The sequence below is a fragment of the Bufo gargarizans genome, chromosome 8 (assembly GCF_014858855.1).
Source record: "Bufo gargarizans isolate SCDJY-AF-19 chromosome 8, ASM1485885v1, whole genome shotgun sequence".
Taxonomy (NCBI): domain Eukaryota; kingdom Metazoa; phylum Chordata; class Amphibia; order Anura; family Bufonidae; genus Bufo; species Bufo gargarizans.
The window spans coordinates 144,711,128-144,733,564 of NC_058087.1; the positions used below are offsets into that span (position 1 = coordinate 144,711,128).

General features: G+C 44.9%; 1 protein-coding gene across 1 annotated transcript in view; it reads right to left on the reverse strand.

Annotated features, from left to right (window-relative positions):
• Positions 1-22,437, reverse strand: part of BMERB1 (bMERB domain containing 1) — a 197,712-nt gene that overhangs the window by 36,448 nt on the left and 138,827 nt on the right. Inside the window, exon 2 of the mRNA XM_044303169.1 lies at positions 21,451-21,574. Within this exon, the coding sequence (XP_044159104.1) occupies positions 21,451-21,574 (124 nt within the window). The remainder of the gene's footprint in view (positions 1-21,450; positions 21,575-22,437) is intronic.

The window sequence follows — 22,437 nt, forward strand, 5'->3', positions numbered from 1 at the left end:
ATTGCCCTGTATTTACCCCATAAGGGGGAAAAAAGTGTAGTCTTATGGGGTGAAAAATACAGTAGGTAACGGAAAAGGCTATGGAAACCTTTAGGGCAATTTTTTTTATGATTGCATTTTACTCATTTTGGGCTAGAAATAATTTTTTCACTTGGCCTTTATTAAAAATTTTCAGACTTTTTTAAAGATACAGGGGTTAAAAATCTAGTGGATTTGCAGACTGTCACTCCTGAGTACTGTAGGCTGACGCCTCATGTGACACCTTATCGCTGATCTCCTAACCTCATAAACACTCTTTATAGCTAAACACTTATCAAACTAATAAGAAAATGGCTAAAATGAATGTTTATGAGGTCAGGAGATCGGAGATAAGGCTTCAGATGAGCTGTCAGCTGATGGGATGACTGAGAAGTGATAATCTGCAAACAGACTGATTTTTGAACCCTGTATTTCAAATACAGCTGAAAATTTTTAATGAAGTCTAACTAATGAATTGATTTCTAGCCCAAAATGAGTAAAAAGCAATCATGACAAAATTGCCCTGAAGGTGTCCATAGACTTTAATCTATATATATATATGTCACTACCTCGGCTTGGATGCTCTTTTGCTCTCCTTCATTAGGATACAGTTACACTGGAGAGAACAGCTTAATTGCATTGCCTATAGGGGCCCTGAAGCGCTGTCTGTTTAGATTGGCTGCTGTAAGCACCACTGCACCATAAACCCATCAAGCAGTCAGCACATAGACAGTTGATCTGTGACAACAATAAATAAAATGACTGCAAGCAACTAAACCACCAATAAAAACAAAACATACTCCATTGGCACATGAATGACAAGTGGGTGACAGTATGGAGGATCCTCATAATTCGCTTTAATGGATGTTGACATTTTTTGTGGATTATGCCATTAGTGATCAAATATAATTTCAAGCATTCTAGATGTAATACATTTGTGGAATTTTTCCAACATGTAACTTCAGCTAGTATTACCAGATTTAATGGAAACTGTGTAGTGGTAGTGCCTGGTTACTGAATAGGAGAGCAGCGCTGCAGTAACTGGGCATGGCCACTACACAGTATATGGAGCTGTGCTATCTTGGTTCCGGCCCACAGCAGCTCCAGCTAACAGCTGATCATCTCGGATACCAGTAATAGGACACTTGGTGATCAGATATTGATGACCTATCCTAAGGATAGGTCATAAATAATAAAGGCTATATACACGTTTGGGGGCAAATTTTTTTATTGTTGCATTGTACTCATTTTGAGCAAAAAAAAATCACTTTTTCAATGGGTCTTTCTTAAAAATGTTGAGTCATTTTCTCTGTACAGCCTTGAGATTCTCTAGTAGCAGGCTCTGTAATTTTACTCTTTTCTGTCAGGAAGCTCAGCTGAAGGCTCCTTATCTCTGACCTTATAAACACTCATTATAGTTTAATTCTTATCTTACTGATAAGAATGTGGCTTAAATAAGTGTTTATTACCTTTGCAGTAATAAGGTACAAAGATAATGTAAAATTCACACTGCTAGACAAACAGTTACCCCCTTGTGAAACGACATATAAATAATATTTGAATAATTAAAGGGGTTGGCCACTTTCTGGCTACATGTGACCAAGATGCTGTCCACACAGAAGACTTGTCCATAAGATGGCCGCTGAAGGAGGGTCATGTGACCAGGCAGAAAGAAGTCGAGACACATCACTCAGCCTTCTCCACTCAAATATACCACATATGCCATCTGAACTTGCAATGCGTATTTCTGGTGCAGATTGTGGCGCAAAGGTCCACAATCTGCGTCTTCTCCCCACTCACGCCAGGTCTTTAAAAGTGGGCATGGCGTGAGTGGGGAAGGGGACGGATGGGTAGGCCTGTCTCATGTACCATTTTCTACGTCTGTTTTAGGCTTAGAAAATTGTCTAAATATAAGACAGCTCGGAAGCCGTCTTACAAGTTATATAGAGGCCTGCGTCTCTTCATAGCTCCGGCGGATCCACCGCCAGATATAATAAATGTGTCCCAGAGTGTTTAAATGGAGGATACTGAGTGATTTGCCTGGTCACATGACCCTCCATCATCAGCCATTTTATGGACAGAACCTCTTTGTGGACAGCACAAAAGACTTGGCCAACAAGGGAGAATACCTTAGGAAATGTAGAAAATGGTGCATAATAAAGACAATAAACAAAGACTATATTAGTAGGTGTAGAGCGTGCCTAGACCCAGTGCTGCACAAGAGAAAGCTGATGGCGAAACGCATGTCGGGGCATGGTGGTGGTCTGATGTGAGACAGGGACACAATAATTTTGTTGGTATTATATAGATATTTGCCTATATACTTTGTACTATACTGGATCGCATATATATATATATATATATATATAGATCCAGAAAAACGGGCGGCACTCCAAAGATAAGAACAAGTGAACCTTTATTCACCCAGGTGGTGCAACGTTTCGGCTCTGCACTTGAGCCTTTTTCAAGCCTAACTTTATTTGATTTTGCACCAGTGCCGCCATTTTTCCTTGATATATATATTTATTTATTTTCTTTCACATGTTATTTGATCTGTACTCCATACTATTAGCCATACTATTAGGCTGTGTGTATAACACTCTGTTATAAACTCTTGAATCTGCACCTTATAGTACTTCCCTAAAAATACTTTTTGCACTTGCACTTTATTATGCTTATCCTGCTGTTCGGCCACCACCACTGTGTTGGTGTTTTTAACCGTTTTTAATTTATTTGTGTATGCCAATCGTCTGTAATACATGTTGAATTTTTTTTTTAATACTATAATCATGATGGATGTGTGATTAGCTTGTTATTTATTGTTGAACCACATATACTTATATTGGTGTTCTATTCTATGGTGTATATGGGTTGATTATAGGTGGGGATATAGGTTTGGTGTTTATTTATATTTTTGGTCCAGTCTGAGGTCCGCATAAAGGGGACCTTGGTGGGGGCTGTTCGTTCTAGTTACACCACTGTATAGGTGTTCTGTTTTTTGCTTGGCTCCTGCCTGCTGTAGCAACACATTGACACCCAGAAATATCTCTTAGAGGCTGCCAATAGGATGACAAGGGAAGCCCCGCCATTTTTCTAAAGTCTACGACCTCTTTCACTTGAGCAATACAGATCAACAACACGTTAAATCAGTTTTGTCTGCGATTGCGTTCAGTGTTTTAGGTTTTTACGTGCAGATGCAGTTCGTTTTTGATGCATTTTTCATGTGCGGTGTAACAGAGGCTGCTGTATGCCGCCGTGCTCTGCGGTGATCCTTCCGTCCACCACTGCAGTCTTGGGTTCTGTCGCTGTACGTGCTGTGGTGCTGAGGATTCCGCTCCACATGTTCCACTCAGCTCTGGCCACAGTATGCTTGCTGCTGGTTTCGTGTTACACTGCCCTAGGGGCGGCGCACATCACTCCCTGGGCTGCATGGGTTGGGTGATGTGACCTCGCTGACCAACCCAGGCTCTCCTGCACGTACTTAGGTGGCTCAGCCCCCTTCCCGGATGCCTCAGTGTGAAGGTCCTTGTGTTTGCTAAGCTCCTGATACTCACGTGTGCTCCTGACTTATACCTTGTTCCTGGATTCTGCTACTCGTCTGATCCCTGCCTGCTTGCCTTGACTCTCCTGTTGCCGACCAGGAGTGTCTGACCTGTTTCTGTGCCGCCTGGTCTGACCTTTTCCCTGTCTAACTATGCCTCTGCCTCATCCTTCGGTCCTTGCTCCTGGTAACGACCCTGCCTGCCTGACCTTGCTTGTACTTCTGGTACCTACCCAGGTATCTCCTGGTCCGCCTGGACCAGCTGCCTCGTGTGCCTTCCCTCCTCAAGAGGTAGCGACCTGGTGTACCCCTCGGGAAATTCTATCCCCACCATCAGGGGTACTATGAAGAATCGAGGGGTACACTTAGACAACGCCCTTAGAGGAGTTGGGACACGTGGCACAGTGGGTTCACCCCTGCTAGTTCGTGACAGTACACTGAGGCCGCTGTTACACTCGTAAAGAAAAACTGAAGAGTACCAATCTACAGTCGTGGCCAAAAGTTTTGAGAATTACATAAATATTGGAAATTGGAAAAGTTGCTGCTTAAGTTTTTATAATAGCAATTTGCATATACTCCAGAATGTTACGAAGAGTGATCAGATGAATTGCATAGTCCTTCTTTGCCATGAAAATTAACTTAAAGAGGACCTTTCACCAGAAAAAAACTTCTAAACTAACTATACAGACATGTAGAGCGGGTGCCCAGGGATCTCCCTGCACTTACTGTTATACCTGGGCACCGCTCCGTTCTCCCGGTATAGCCTCCGGTATCTTCATAATTAGGCTCCACCCAGGGGAACCTGCCAGCACCTCCTTCTCCCATGCTGCAGCGCTGGCCAATCACAGCGCTCAGCTCATAACCTGAGAGGCTTTTTTCTCTCTCAGGCTATGAGCTGTGCTCTGCGATTGGCCAGCGCTACAGCATGGGAGAATGAGCCGACGTCAGGTTCCCCTGGGTGGAGCCTAACTATGAAGATACCGGAGGCTATACCGGGAGAACGGAGCGGTGCCCAGGTATAACAGTAAGTGCAGGGAGATCCCTGGGCGCCACTCTACATGTCTGTATAGTTAGTTTAGAAGTTTTATTCTGGTGAAAGGTCCTCTTTAATCCCCCAAAAAACTTTTCACTGCATTTCATTACTGTCATTAAAGGACCTGCTGAGATCATTTCAGTAATCGTCTTGTTAACTCAGGTGAGAATGTTGACGAGCACAAGGCTGGAGATCATTATGTCAGGCTGATTGGGTTAAAATGGCAGACTTGACCTGTTAAAAGGAGGGTGATGCTTGAAATCATTGTTCTTCCATTGTTAACCATGGTGACCTGCAAAGAAACGCGTGCAGCCATCATTGCATTGCATAAAAATGGCTTCACAGGCAAGGATATTGTGGCTACTAAGATTGCACCTCAATCAACAATTTATAGGATCATCAAGAACTTCAAGGAAAGAGGTAAATTCTTGTTAAGAAGGCTTCAGGGCGTCCAAGAAAGTCCAGCAAGCGCTAGGATCGTCTCCTAAAGAGCATTCAGCTGCGAGATCGGAGTGCCACCAGTGCAGGGCTTGCTCAGGAATGGCAGTAGGCAGGTGTGAGCGCATCTGCACGCACAGTGAGGTGAAGACTTTTGGAAGATGGCCTGGTGTCAAGAAGGGCAGCAAAGAAGCCACTTCTCTCCAAAAAAACCCATCAGGGACAGATTGATCTTCTACAGAAAATATGGTGAATGGACTGCTAAGGACTGGGGCAAAGTCATATTCTCAGATGAAGCCTCTTTCCGATTGTTTGGGGCATCAGGAAAAAGGCTTGTCAGGAAAAGAAAAGGTGAGCGCTACCATCAGTCCTGTGTCATACCAACAGTAAAGCATGTGTGGGGTTGCTTCTCATCCAAGGGAGTGGGCTCACTTACAATTTTGCCCAAAAACACAGCCATGAATAAAGAATGGTACCAAAACACCCTCCAACAGCAACTTCTTCCAACAATCCAACAACAGTTTGGTGAAGAACAATGCATTTTCCAGCACCGTGCCATAAGGCAAAAGTGATAACTAAGTGGCTCAACCCACCGAATATAATAGGGAAGAGATGCAGAAGGCTAGCTGCTCTTTGGAGAAATACGTAATCGAGAAAGCAAACTATAGAGCTTTCTTTAAGGGTTTAAAGTATTTCTCGGAGTCTGGACGCCCTGGTAAGCTCCTAGCCAGAATAATTACACAACAAGACAAGATAAACAAATCTATTCTCTCGATTCGTAATGCAGAAGGGGAGACTATAACAGATTCAGAAGGAATTGGGGATACCTTTTTAAAATACTTTGCTCAGACATATAGATCCTCTCCTGGCTTGTCATCTGACCTGGCGATGCGGTTCTTGGAGAAAATTCCACTTTCAACCCTAAATGAAGCTCAAATAGAATATCTGGAAGAGGAGCTGTCTCTCTCGGAGCTGCAGGAGGCTCTGGGGTCTATCTCGGGGAACTCATCGCCAGGGTTAGACGGCCTTCCATACGAATTCTACCGCAAGTACAGTGAGGTGATTCTTCCTCAGATGCTAGAGGTTTTTTCTCAAGCAATACAGGGAGGGGGTTTACCATGGTCTATGATGGAGGCTCTCATTGTCTTAATTCCTAAAAAGGATAAAGACCCGGTAGAATTGAGCTCCTATAGACCAATTTCTTTATTAAACACTGATGCCAAGTTACTATCAAAAGTTTTGGCTAGGAGGCTTTCTCGGGTTATATCCACCATCATTCACCCAGATCAAAATGGCTTTATGCCAAAAAGGGGCACTCATCACAACCTGCACAGGTTATTTATGAATATTCAGTCCCCTAGGTGCGGCGCCCGCTCCATCCTGTCGTTGGACGCTACCAAAGCCTTCGACAGGGTGGAGTGGACTTTTCTCTAGGAGGTGATGAAAAAAATGGGCTTTGGCCCAAGATTTATGGCGATGGTTCAGTTACTGTACAACTCTCCAGTTGCCAGGATTAGGATCAATGATACGATGACAGAGAGTTTTACTTTAGGAAGAGGCACCCGTCAAGGCTGTCCCCTTTCCCCCCTTTTATTTAATATTTACATTGAACCTTTAGCAGCTAGTATAAGGCAGGACTCGAAGGTGGTTGGTTTTGGCATAATGGGGAAGCATGATCGTGTATCCCTTTACGCAGATGACATCCTGGTTTTTATCCATCAAACAGAAACCACTCTTCCTCGCATAATGGACCTGGTTGGTCTTTTTTCCGATCCATCTGGCTTGGAGATCAACTGGGAGAAGACCGTTCTCCTCCCTATAGACGAGTTGCGAGGTGATTGGGACAACCAGTTAACGATCTCTGATTCAATAAAGAACCTGGGGATAACAGTTTCTGCCAAACCTCAGGAATATCTACAACTTAATCTTATTCCCTTGTTGATAAAGTTGAGGGCTAAAACTAAGATATGGCAAAAAATTCTGCCTGCAAGAGCGGACAGAATTTAATTAATAAAAATGGTAGTGCTGCCCCAGGTTCTTTACGTCCTGCGCAACTCGCCTGTATGGATTGCAGATAAGTACTTTAGATTGATAGAGCAGATGCTTAACGATTTATTATGGGGGAGGATGCGCGTGAGACTGAAGGTACTCTATTTCTCTATGCCCTACAATCGGGGAGGTCTTAACCTCCCCTATTTTAGGGGCTACTTTGTGGCCTTCCCAACTCTGCCTTTTTAACGACTGGGAAAATAGCCATTTCTGCAGCAAAGTGGTGAAAGACTCAGGTTTTTCGGATTTTTTTTCCGTACTGGAGTCTGACCAGTGGCGTCGCCAGGGGGGGGCCAGAGGGGGCCACGGCCCCCCCTACATCATGCTGGGCCCCCCCATGTGCCCCCCCAACTAAAATGCGCCCCCCCCAAGTGAGCCGCCACCGGGCACAGGCTGATGAGCGCTTCCTTTGCGCTCATCTCCTTACTACTGCCTGTGCCAGCGGCATTCACTTGACTGATCCGATCCGTTTGAAACGGCTCAGCTCAGTCACAGAGAGTCTCTCACCTCACGCCGCTGGCAGCAGGGACTCAGGGAGCCGGAGCCTGAGGGAGGGACGGGGAGGAGCGTAATATGATGTCAGAGTGGAAGCTGGCTTCTGCCAGCCCCACCCCTCCCCGCCCACCAACCAATCAGCGACCAGAGCTGAGGGGGCAGGGCAAGCACAGCACACTAGCAGCTCTGAATCGAGTCCTCTGAGTCACACAAGTGCAGGGAGTCTAAGAATAGAAAGGAATCGAATGAGTCACAAGTTAAAAGAATCTAAAGATCCGACTTAGTTTGTGACTCATTCGATTCATTGAGTTAAAAGAGCCGGGAGTCAGAGTGTAGAGCAGGTTACATTACACTGAGGCTGAGGCTGTCGGCTGCTTTTGTTGCAGCAGTGATAAGATTAAGGGACAGGAGAAGTGACAGATGAAACAAGAGTTTAGATTACAGGTTGAATTAAATTAACCCTTTAGAATCAAATTGGCTTCTCAGGAGATATATATGTTAAAGGCATCTCATTCAGTAGCTATATAACTAAGGGTGGGTTCACATCACCTTTATGGATTGTACTGTCAGTGTCAGACTGTTGTCACTGTGGGTAACAATGCACAACAGACAACAATTCACATTGCACACCACAGTGACAGCTTCTGACTCCTGTCTGACTCCTGACTCCTCCTGTCCGGCGTAAGCCTCAGCTTCCCTTTACTATAATAAATCACTCTTCCTGACTCACTCAATACTAGTAATCAGAGTTCAGAGAGAGCTGAAGAAGACGAGCCGACTGCAGCGCAGCAAGTAGTGAGTGAATCGAATGTATCAAGCATCTGCGCATGCGCACCGGCACCTAGAGTCTTCGGTTCACTTGCGAGTCAGCTCAGCAGTCTGACTCACCAAGTGAACCGAAGATCCGATTCATGAATCGGTTCATTTGAATGAGCTGATTCAAATGAACCGATTCACCTAAAAGATCCGAACTTCCCATCACTAAGCGGCGGTGCAGGGGAGGGAGAGGCGTGTCCCTTCCCCTTGCTCTGATAGGCTGCAGGCACTAGGCCGGCAGCCTATCAGAGGCCGGCGCAGGCGGCGCGATGACGTCATCGCGTCGCCTGAGCCATACAGCGTGGGACACAGGCCAGAAGAGGCCTGCATCGCATCGCTGACACTGAGGTAAGTATAAGTGTTTTTTTTTTTGTTGTTGTTGTTTTTTTTTTACAATAGTGATACTGGGGGACAGACGGACTTACTTAATAATGGCACATGATGGGGGGGCTTACTTAATAATGGCACATTGGGGGGGGACTTACTTAATAATGGTACATGATGGGGGGGTACTTACTTAATAATGGCACATGATGGGGGGGACTTAATACTGGCACATGATGGGGGGCCTTAATACTGGCACATGATGGGGGGCCTTAATACTGGCACATGATGGGGGTCTTATTACTGGCACGTGATGGGGGTCTTATTACTGGCACGTAATGGGGGTCTTATTACTGGCACGTAATGGGGGCTTATTACTGGCACGTAATGGGGGGCTTATTACTGGCACATTATTGGTGGGCACTATAGGGGCATCTACTGAGGCAACACAAAGAAAGGGTGTTTTATATGGGGCTCTCTGTACAGTAGCATTTTATACTGGGACACATTATGGTGGGTACTATGGGGAAGGGGGGAGAGGAGTACTATGGAGTCATCTACGGGGGCACTAAGAAGGTGTAATTTATACTTGCAAAATTATGGGGGACATTGAGGGCATCTACTGGGGCATTTTATACTGGTACATTATGGGGGGCACTAGGAGGAAGGGGGAGAGGAGCACTATGGGGCATTTACTGGGGGCACTATATAGGGGTATTTTATACTGGCACATTATGGGGGACATTAGCTCAACTGCGGGCATAAGGGGGTATTTTTTGCATTGTCACATTATAAGGAGAATTATTACTACTGGGGGGCATTATGGTGGGCTTTATTACTCCCACATGGTATGACCCCCTAGTAGCAGCACCAGCCTCTCCCTGCTCTGCTATTCCTCTGCCTCTTCTCCAAATCCTTATTATGAAATCTTTCTCAATAGGATAAAACACATCAGCTCCGCCGAGCCCCCGGCCAAAGTGTGGAAGTGGTGACCGAGACCCCCAAGGGCCAAGCCAAGTAACTGTAAGTGTTCATGTGAAATATGTTTGTTATACACATATAGCCTACACTGTGCCCCACAATATACAGTATACCGCTACACTGTGCCCCACAATTTACAGTATACCTCTACACTGTGCCACACAGTATACCTCTACACTGTGCCACACAGTATACCTCTACACTGTGCCACACAGTACACCTCTACACTGTGCCACACAGTACACCTCTACACTGTGCCACACAGTATACCTCTACACTGTGCCACACAGTATACCTCTACACTGTGCCACACAGTATACCTCTACACTGTGCCACACAGTACACCTCTACACTGTGCCACACAGTACACCTCTACACTGTGCCACACAGTACACCTCTACACTGTGCCACACAGTACACCTCTACACTGTGCCACACAGTACACCTCTACACTGTGCCACACAGTACACCTCTACACTGTGCCACACAGTACACCTCTACACTGTGCCACACAGTACACCTCTACACTGTGCCACACAGTACACCTCTACACTGTGCCACACAGTACACCTCTACACTGTGCCACACAGTACACCTCTACACTGTGCCACACAGTACACCTCTACACTGTGCCACACAGTATACCTCTACACTGTGCCACACAGTATACCTCTACACTGTGCCACACAGTATACCTCTACACTGTGCCACACAGTATACCTCTACACTGTGCCACACAGTACACCTCTACACTGTGCCACACAGTACACCTCTACACTGTGCCACACAGTACACCTCTACACTGTGCCACACAGTATACCTCTACACTGTGCCACACAGTATACCTCTACACTGTGCCACACAGTATACCTCTACACTGTGCCACACAGTATACCTCTACACTGTGCCACACAGTATACCTCTACACTGTGCCACACAGTATACCTCTACACTGTGCCACACAATATACAGTATACCGCTACACTGTGCCCCACAATATACAGTATACCTCTACACTGTGCCACACAATATACAGTATACCTCTACACTGTGCCACACAATATACAGTATACCGCTACACTGTGCCACACAATATACAGTATACCGCTACACTGTGCCACACAATATACAGTATACCTCTACACTGTGCCACACAATATATAGTATACCTCTACACTGTGCACACAATATACAGTATACCGCTACACTGTGCCACACAATATATAGTATGCCTCTACACTGTGTAGTCTGTTCTATAAGCACCCTTGTTCTGTGGCGGCAGACAGAAAATAATCTGGAAGTGCCCATCCCGAGACCAGGCTCTGGATCCGCCACTGGACCGCTCACAGGAGTGTACATTTCTTCTAAACTGTAATCCGTATCCTCTGACCTGCAGAAATCAGCACTCGCTCGATAACAACTAACAGGCAGGACCTGTAGGCTGTAGCCTGGCCCTGTTACCGAAGCTAGCCGAGTGGTGTAAGGTTAAGGTACTAGTAGAGATGAGCGGCCGCTTAATCCTGATTTAAAGCTAAAGTTACTGCAGGATATGGATTACGGTTTAGAAATGTCAAATGTACACTCCTGTGAGTGGCGGGGAGGGAGATCTGTGGATGACACTGTTATGGAGGGGGAAATGGGGATGACACTGTTATAGGGAGGGAGATCTGTGGATGACACTGTTATAGGGAGGGGGATCTGTGGATGACACTGTTATAGGGAGGGGGATCTGTGGATGACACTGTTATAGGGAGGGGCATCTGTGGATGACACTGTTATAGGGAGGGGCATCTGTGGATGACACTGTTATAGGGAGGGGCATCTGTGGATGACACTGTTTCAGGGAGGGGCATCTGTGGATGACACTGTTTCAGGGAGGGGCATCTGTGGAAGACACTGTTATAGGGAGGGGGAAATGGGGATGACACTGTTATAGGGAGGGGGAAATGGGGATGACACTGTCATGGGGTGGATCTGTGGATGACACATATAGCATAAGATGCTATACATTACACGGTATGTGGCATCCACAGATCCCCCCCATAGCAGTGTCATCCACAGATCCCCCTCTCTATAAAAGTGTCATCCACAGACAGCTGGACATTTCTTCCCTGTTGCGGTTTTAGGTATTGGGTAACGTATTGCAGCATTTCTAAGCGTACTTGTGTAAATGTATCGTTGTTATAGCTGCCCCCCCTACTTTTGTCCTGGCCCCCAGTGTGCCCCCCCAAAATTTGAAAGCTAGAGATGCCACTGAGTCTGACTATTTATTAAACACACAGATTGGGTATACACTCTTCTGCAGACTGGTTACAAAGACTTGGCTGGCTATAAGGAGTTGGTGTGGAGTTAAGGCATCACTTATCTGCACCCCATTATGGCATAACTCAAAGCTTTTGAATTTGAATGATTTAAGTTGCCGCCAGTATTGGAGGACCAAAAATTTTCAGTATCTACATCAAGTGGTCAGTGGTGGACAAATTTTGCCCCTCATGGAGTTAAAGCAAAGGGCAAATCTAGGTGAGGTGGCTTGGTACGCATACTTTCAATTGAGGTCAGCACTTTCTAGCACTTCGAATAGTCACCTTTTTACTATAGATACTCCTGAATTTTTACATGATTTAATTTGTAAGAAAGTTGTCACGAGAGTTAAAGTATCACATTGTTATAGACACTTAATGCAAAAATTTTTGGGGGATGTTCTCTCTCCAGGACAGAGATCCTAGTCTTCCTTACTTTCAGAGGTGGGCCCTCCAGACTGGGATAATATAGGGGAAAGCTTAAAGTTTGTTTCACATAATTTCAACCCCACTGTCGTACAATTTAATATTTTGCACAAAATATATGTGACACCTATATGGCTTTATAGGAGAGGACTTAGAGCCTCCTCTGACTACCCACGCTGTGGTGATTCCGAGGCAGATCATTTACATCTGTTTTGGGACTGCCCAATGGTGAGCAGGTATTGGAGACTGGTCCAAACAAACCTGGCTCGTAAACTTAACATCGACGTTCCTTTGTCCCCCAGGATATGGGTCCTGGGAGACTTATCGGAGGTCAATTATCAGCCTATAAAACGCCGACTGCTGATCAAGGTGATGTTTCTAGCTAGGCTTCTCATCTCTAGATTATGGTTTTGCTCCTCTGCTCCAGAGAAGATCTTATTAGTCTGGTCTTTTCTATATGAATTGTAATTGTTGAAGAATGGGAAGTTACACCTGAGCACTGGAGTATCTCTAGGAATACTGGAGGATGGCAGGAACTACCGGCATTAAATAATGGTTAAATGTTTGATCTATCCATAATACTGTGCGGTTTATGGGCGGGAGTCCGGGACTCGGGACTTCGGGGGGGCTGGGCATCCGGTGTGACCCGAGACGCGGTTCTTCCTGTCAGACATGAGGTTGGACTGCGGGCAGTGATACGACACATGTGTGGTATGGGTGCTACTATGTGTTCTCTTAATGGGACAGAGTCAGTCTTCGGTTGTGTCTTTCTCCACATTTTCTTTAATTGCCGGTGACTGTCGAGTGATACTCGATCCGAGTCCTTTGGCATACGAGATACTAATGTGAATATATGTGAGGCACGGTTAAGCAGGGCATTAATACTCCATTTTAATCACACGGGGATGAGGCAGTAAAATATGCGAGTGTTTTTTCCACCATTGCGATAGAAGACTGCTGGACCCCCTTTCTTGCTCTACGAAATGTTTGTGATCAAAGATCGCTGTAAGCCCGCTACGTATGGTTTATGTGAGTATCAGGTGACTGGTCACATGATTGTTAATCCTGCCGATTGGGTTCACCCATGTTTGGAGGAGGGCGTACGCGGTGCGCGTTCGATGCCTGGAAACCGTCTGGGCTGCGGGCCTCTGATCCCTGCCTCTTATAGATAATATTACGCCAAAAGAGATGCTTCGCGTATCCGCTTTATTAAGCTTTGGATGCTGAGTGAATCCTGCTTTCTCCCCCAGTATGTGAGATCTCCATCTGATTTTTAATATCCACACAATTATGGGCATTCGTATGAAATTATTGTTAATCATGCTCACAAATCAGAATTGACGGACTTATGGATTTTATAATATCACAAATGTAATATTGATATGAATTTTTGTATTATAATTAATAAAATATTCAAATATAAAAAAAGTGGCTCGGGGACCAAAACGTTGACATTTTGGGTCCATGGTCTGGAAACTTAATCCCATTGAGAACTTGTGGTCAATCCTCAAGAGGCGGGTGGACAAACAAAAACCCACTAATTCTGACCAACTCCAAGAAGAGATTATGAAAGAATGGGTTGCTATCAGTCAGGAATTGGCCCAGAAGTTGATTGAGAGCATGCCCAGTCGAATTGCAGAGGTCCTGAAAAAGAAGGACCAACACTGCAAATACTGACTCTTTGCATAAATGTCATGTAATTGTCGATAAAAGCCTTTGAAACGTATGAAGTGCATCTAATTTATATTTCACTACATCACAGAAACAACTGAAACAAAGATCTAAAAGCAGTTTAGCAGCAAACTTTGTGAAAACTAATATTTGTGTCATTCTCAAAACTTTTGGCCACGACTGTACATGTCCTAGCAGCCGTCAGTGAAAAAATGCCTTCCGTTTTTCATGTAAGCCCAATTCACTTTTTTGGGACCAGGGCTGCATGAAAAATGCACAATACAGAACATGCCGTGATTTTTGCCAGAATGCAAAGATGATCAGTGAGAAGCAATGCTTGTGTGCACACATGGGCAGACTGGGAACTTAATGTGGCCCTGGAAAAAAAAATCAAATTGGCCCCATGTTTTAGGCAGGTCCAAACAGACAAAAGGTAGGTCAACACAAAAAGGAAGGGCCAATACAAGTAGACAATGGTGGTTCCTCTGCTGGACAGAAGTAGGACCTGCCTACTGTAGTACAGCACAATATACTGCCCCAGCAGAGCCAAACACCACAGTGCAGTACATTATACTGCCCCAGCAGAAGCAAATACCACAGTGCAGCACAATATACTGCCCCAGCAGAGCCAAACACCACAGTGCAGTACATTATACTGCCCCAGCAGAACCAAACACCACAGTGCAGCACAATATACTGCCCCAGCAGAACCAAACACCACAGTGCAGTACATTATACTGCCCCAGCAGAACCAAACACCACAGTGCAGCACAATATACTGCCCCAGCAGAGCCAAACACCACAGTGCAGCACAATATACTGCCCCAGCAGAGCCAAACACCACAGTGCAGCACAATATACTGCCCCAGCAGAGCCAAATACCACAGTGCAGCACAATATACTGCCCCAGCAGAGCCAAACACCACAGTGCAGCACAATATACTGCCCCAGCAGAGCCAAACACCACAGTGCAGTACATTATACTGCCCCAGCAGAACCAAACACCACAGTGCAGCACAATATACTGCCCCAGCAGAACCAAACACCACAGTGCAGTACATTATACTGCCCCAGCAGAACCAAACACCACAGTGCAGCACAATATACTGCCCCAGCAGAGCCAAACACCACAGTGCAGCACAATATACTGCCCCAGCAGAGCCAAACACCACAGTGCAGCACAATATACTGCCCCAGCAGAGCCAAATACCACAGTGCAGCACAATATACTGCCCCAGAAGAACCAAATACCACAGTGCAGCACAATATACTGCCCCAGCAGAGCCAAACACCACAGTGCAGCACAATATACCACCCCAGTAGAACCAAACACCACAGTGCAGCTCAATATACTGCCCCAGCAGAAGCAAATACCACAGTGCAGCACAATATACCGCCCCAGCAGAACCAAATACCACAGTGCAGCACAATATACCGCCCCGGCAGAACCAAATACCACAGTGCAGCACAATATACCGCCCCAGTAGAACCAAATACCACAGTGCAGCACAATATACTGCCCCAGAAGAACCAAATACCACAGTGCAGCACAATATACTGCCCCAGCAGAGCCAAACACCACAGTGCAGCACAATATACCACCCCAGTAGAACCAAACACCACAGTGCAGCTCAATATACTGCCCCAGCAGAAGCAAATACCACAGTGCAGCACAATATACCGCCCCGGCAGAACCAAATACCACAGTGCAGCACAATATACCGCCCCAGTAGAACCAAATACCACAGTGCAGCACAATATACTGCCCCAGCAGAGCCAAATACCATAATGCAGCCCAGTTTTTTCAGGAAGGCTCCTGTGCCCGTTGCCCAGATGCATACAGTATATACCTGATGCTCCTAGCATTAATTAATGCATAGAGCATCTGATAGTTATGAACCTGCCATGAGGAGGGCTCGGGCAGCCCCCTGGGCATCGACCCACCAGGAAATTTCCTTTTGCCAACACAGACTTCAATGCAAATCACATGCAACATGTCTGTAATTTTTTTTTACTGTCTAATGAGTGTTGCAACTTCAAATTTGTAAACGACTCATGGCTAAGGCTACTTTCACATCTGCGTTTTCAATTCCACTATTGAGATCCGTCATAGGATCTCAATAGCGGAAGAAAACGCTTCTGTTTTGTCCCCATTCATTGTCAATGACGACAAAACTGAACTGAACGATTTGATTGCTGCAAGCAGCGTTTTTCTGTCCGCCATGTGGTGCGGAGCAAGAAGGATCCGTCATGACTCACAATTTAAGTCAATAGGGATGGATCAGTTTTCTCTGACACAATATAAAATGGATCCGTCCCCCATTGACTTTTAATGGTGTTCATGACAGATCCGTCATGGCTATATAAGACATAATACAACCGGATCCGTTCATGACGGATGCATGCGGTTGTATTATTGTGACAGAAGCGTTTTTGCAGATCCATGACGGATCCGCAAAAAACGGTAGTGTGAAAGTAGCCTAAATCACACCCTCAAGTAGTTGCGCAACTCGCAGACAAATCGCACTTGTCTGTCAGTTGCTGTGTAGACCTAAGGCACCTATACTGATCACTGAGCCACCAGGCTGCCTACATTTTAGGGCTCATGCACACGAACGTGGTTTTGTTCCGCATCCTAGACACATTTTTTATGGCTCGGATGCGGACCCATTCACTTTAACGGGGCCGCAAAAGATGTGGCCAGCACTCCGTGTGCCGTCGGCATCCGTTGCTACGTTCCATGTGGACAAGAATAGGCATTTGGGACTGCGGACCGCAAACATGGCGCGGTGGTGTGCATGAGCCCTTATAGAGATACTTTCAAAAATTCTATGTCTTCACCGCAGATGTTTGTCAGTGTTTTTGGTGAATCTGTTTGATGTCATGAAATAATGAAGATGAGACAATAGGACGCTGTCAGGCTGTACATTTGCCGTCATAGCCATCTGCGATACGGACTGTCATTCTGCAAGACAAAAGGATTTCTATGGTAATTGAACTTCCATCTTCATCAGAGTCTTAAAAGGATTTAATATTAGCATCTGTTCAAAGGACATACATCGGGATTTGTAATCAAACTCGTTCGCCTTCCTCTGAAGAGTTTGTCTGACAAATGTATTTTCTATTCATGAAATTCTCTGAATAATTACTGTGCCAATAAAAGAAGGCGTACAATATATTAGTAAAACGCCAAATGCTGACAATAGCCGCTCTGCGTGCCAGTAAATCCAGCAAAAAATCTTAAAGAGGAACATTACTTATAGGGCTCATGCACGCGACTGTATGTATTTTGTGGTCCGCAAAACACGGATCCGCAAAAAAAAATACGGATGAGGTCTGTGTGCATTCTGTATTTTACGGAACAGAACAGCTGGCCCCTAATAGAACAGTCCTATCCTTGCCCGTAGTGCGGACGATAATTGGACGTGTTCTATATTTTTGCGGAACAGATAAACAGACATACGGAAACGGAATGCACACGGAGTAACTTCTGTTTTTTGCAGGCCCATTGAAATGAATGGTTCCGTATAGCACACGGTCTGCAAAAAATACAAAACGGACAGGGAAAGAAAATACGTTTGTGTGCATGAAGTCTAAGGGTACATTGGCATGTCAAAATCCCCCATGTACTCCACGGTTTCTGATGTGGTTTTTCACTTTGGATGCTGCAGAACGGCACCTGGTTTAGCTCCATTAAATGGAGATAAACTGAGAGGGGACACTCACCGCGTCTTCTTGTGGCATTCTTCTGGACACTACGACAAGAAGGACTATGTCCCTGATTGGCGCAGTCATTGTTTTTAACCACCAGCCACACAAATGCCTCCCATTTGGAAGCAATGAGAGGCAGGCACCACCAGAATTTTTGCCCCTGGAGTCCATGCCAAACTTTTGGTGGTATAAGCTACCATAGGAATGGGCACTAAGATGTTCTGAGATATTTCTAGAAGGAAGCCTGCATCTACTTTTGCGCTGAAGCTCAGTGCAGTCGAGTCTCGTCTGTCTGATGTGTGCACCTGTAAGGAAGTGCAAGGAACAGTCTGTGAGGGGAGGCTAAATTCACACGACCGTATAAATGGGTACGCATCTGTTCTGCAATTTTGTGGAACGGGTGCGGACCCATTCACTTCAATGGGGCCGCAAAAGATGCGGACAGCACTCCATGTGCTGTCCGCATCCGTAGTTCCGTTCCGCTGCCCCACAATTACGGACAAATAGAGGCATTTTCTATGGTCGCGGCGGCCGTGTATGGTCTGCAAATTGCAGGACGCAGAGGGGCCGGTATCCATGTTTTGCGGATCCGCAAAACACTATGGTCATGTGAATGTAGCCGAACTCTTCGTATACGGACCTCCCAATCTTTTTTGGCTTCTGGCGGCCAAATCATATTTGTCAGCAGCTTGTGAATCTGCACCCCAAAATTGCAGCGAAAGCTTTGCATTTGCTGTGTACCCCTCAGCTGAAATGATAAGGAATTGCTATTTGAGGAATTATATTTCAGAGGACATTGGAACCTTGTTTCAGCCAGACCATTATTGGAACTATTTTGCTAAGTCATGTGTGGATGTGTTTGAATGTCTTTTTCTCCTGAATAAATACTGTAGGGCACATTTCCTAATACCGGCTTTTTACGCCGATCTTAGTTTCCCCTTCTGAGCTGCCGCTAGATAGGTCTGATTTATGATGAGGCCTGCACCTTGTCAGAAATTACATGGCTTCTCCGGCAGCAAGCGTCCCTTCAAGACCGGCATCTGCTACACCATCCACACCATAACATTAACAGCACTGACCGGTGAAGAGAAGAACACTGATGATCTTGTGACAATGACAACGGTCAACAGGTGGAATATATTAGGAAAAAATGTGAACATTCAGTTCTTGAAGTTGATGCATTAGAAGCAGGAAAAATGAACAAGTGTATAAATCTAAGCGACTCTGAGCCAAATTGTGATGGCTAGATGACTGGGTTAGGGGATCTCCAAAATGGTGAGTCTTGTGGGATGTTCAGTGTCTGTGGTGGTCAGTACCTGTTGAAATGTTCTGCTGGGAACCCTTTGGTCCTGGTATTCACATGGATGTTACTCTGATATGTGTAGCTTACCCAACATTGTTGCAGACCAAGAACACCCCTTCTTGGTAATGGTATTCTCTACTGGCAGTGGCTTTTTTTCCAGCACAATAATGTGCCCTAGCACACTGCAAAAATTGGCCAGGAATCATTGGAGGAACATGACAGTTCAAGGTGTCAACTTGGCCTCCAAATTTCCCAGATCTCAATCCAATCAATCACCGGCCGGTTGTGCTGGAAAAACAAGTCTGATTCATGGAGGCCGCATCTCACAACTTACAGTACCTAAAGGATCTGCTGCTAACGTCTTGGTGCCGGACACCACAGGACAACTTCAGTGGCTATGTTGGTGGAGTCTATACCTTGACGGGTAAGAGATGCTTTGGCAGCAAAATACCTACATAATATTAGGCAGGTGGTTTTACGGCTGATTGCTGATTAGTACGCTTTTATTAATATTAATGTCTACCATCCAGTGGTTAGGTCTTAACCTATGTATAAGGGAATTCTCTTTTTATGAATTGAGAAATGACAATTATTACTGCTCATAACTAGGGATGAGCGAATCGACTTCGGATGTTTCATTCGCATAAAACTTCGTTCTAATACTGTACGTGGTGGTACCTTGGAACCGAAACCGAGTTCGGGAAATATTTTTTTACAGTACAAATTAATTTATGAAGTTATTGTGCGAAGTCTTGAGAAACTTCGCGAAGCAATAACTTTGGCTCATTGGAGTCAATACATTCTAATACTGTACGGAGCTCCATCCGAAGTCGATTCACTCATCCCTACTCATAACCACCACTAAAGGGAGCAAAATGTGTTTAGATTTATGAAGCTAATTTTGCGATCACTGACAGCTGTAAAAATATGTATGCAACATATGCCCTCAGTACAGGAACATGCATTACAAGTGGGTCACTGGGCTCACTCTTTGCAGCAGACTGCTAATTTAGGCGGTCCTTGAATATACGATTAAAGGGGTGGCCCATGAATTAGTAAGAAAAGGTCTGTGGCTAGTATTGTACTGTAGCTCATCCCAATGGAGTTGCTCTGCAATACCAGATATTGCCTAGGGACAAGAGTGCCGATGTTTTCAAGAAAAAAAAAAAAAAGCAGACCCTTTATTCTAATCCTGAACAACCCCAAAAGACTTTACTATATTAAAGACCATCTGCAAAATATCTAAAGAGAGGAGTGAAGTTTATTCCAAGAAACAATTCCTGGCACCATTCAGTAAAATGAACTTAAAGGGGTTGTCCCACAAAAAAAATTCTACAGTTTGCAAACCAGCACCTGGATCTGAATACTTTTGTAATGGCATGTATTTAAAAATTTAGCACAGTCACTGAGTTATTCAATACAATGTATCTGTATAGCGCCCCCTGCTATTAGTTGTTTCCTTATTTCTTTGTCTGGCTCACTGAGATGGCCACACATACTCAGTTTAATCCTTGAATTGCCTCCTGAGCTGTGATAGGGAGAGCATGGACACGCCCCCTGAGCTGTGATCGGGAGAGCATAGACACACCTCCTGATCTGTGATAGGGAGAGCATGGACACTTCTCCTGAGCTGTGATAGGGAGAGCATGGACACGCCTCCTGAGCTGTGATAGGGAGAGCATGGACAATCCCCCTGAGCTGTGATAGGGAGAGCATGGACACGCCTCCTGAGCTGTGATAGGGAGAGCATGGACACGCCTCCTGAGCTGTGATAGGGAGAGCATGGACACTCCTCCTGAGCTGTGATAGGGAGAGTATGGACATGCCCCTTTAGCTGCATCAGAAAAAAGAACACTCCCCTTGAGCAGTCAGCTTCATATAAATCTAGCAGAACAATGAATGGGGAGATCTCTGGATCCATGTGAGGTACAGGGCTGGTTCTAGCTTTGTTAGAAAGAGATTGCCATGTACTATATGATGTCTGGCTTTCATTTTTTTACATTAGTCATGAGATAACCCCTTTAAGATCAGATGTCTTGTATACAAATTACCAGCTCCATACACCATCTCTGTAATGAGCCCTTTTCCAGCAGGGCACGTATACACCCATGTAGACCATGGTTCAGTGCCGGGCAAGCCATAATAATATGCAAATTCTAATATTTGTTGTAATATAATAATTATTGTAACTCAAAACTGTAAATGATACTCTTTAATCATTTTCCTTCACATATATGATAATGAATAGAGAGATCTAAAAACATAAAAATAGTATTTTATCATGCTCAAAATTTGTAGGTAAAATCTGGGCTGTGGTGAAACCAATATAAAAATAAAAACTCACATGAACTTTAGTTCTGATTCCCTTCTGACTAAGACTTCTCGAAGCCTCTGGATTTTAGTCATTTCAAGTTCAATTTCTTCCGGTGTCATGGTTGTTTCAGCCATAGAAACAACGTCAAGTTGATCTAAATGTGAAAAGAGATACATTATATTAAAGAAAACATTTTTCCTCCCTATTTTCCACATTTACCTGAATAAGAATTACTTTTCATTGTTATGTTTTTATAATATTATAGACTTATTATAGCTGGGTGTAGTTGTATAATGGAATCCCATATGATCACAATAGACACGGATAGTACTGCCTCCCTGTTGCTTTCTAAAATCATGTCAGTTCAATTAATACTGCCCCTTCTATCATATGATAGTACTGCCCTTGTGTACAAGATATAGGCACAGATAGTACTGCCCTGTTTCTCTGTGTATATGATATAGGTACAGATAGTACTGACCTGTTTCTCTATGTATATGATATAGGTACAGATAGTACTGACCTGTTTCTCTATGTATATGATATAGGTACAGATAGTATGACCTTGTTTCTCTATTTATATGATATAGGCACAGATAATACTGACGCAAAAACACAAATGCAATCGCACTCTGCAACCAGCACTCTGCCCTGCCTCTATGCTGGATGTTGAATGAGGCATTGGTGTACATTTTGGCCAAAGCGTAATAAGCCACTCACCACGTCAAGGTCGCCTCCATGAGTGGTCCCTAACACTAGTTCCTACCTGTTATGGGCCATGACAGCCACACAAAGTCCAGGGAGCGCAGATACAGCATGCACGCCAAGCACACTCTGCTTTTAACCCCGTCCGGTGCCATTACAGCTTTCATCGGATCCAGGGATGCAAGTACCAACATGCATGCTGAGCCCACTATATACTTCTCCTGGAGCCAAATGGCTACTGGTAGGCGCTATGAAAGCAGACTCAGTTTTATACTGACTTTAAAACCAGCCTCCAGGGCAGACTAACTGGTC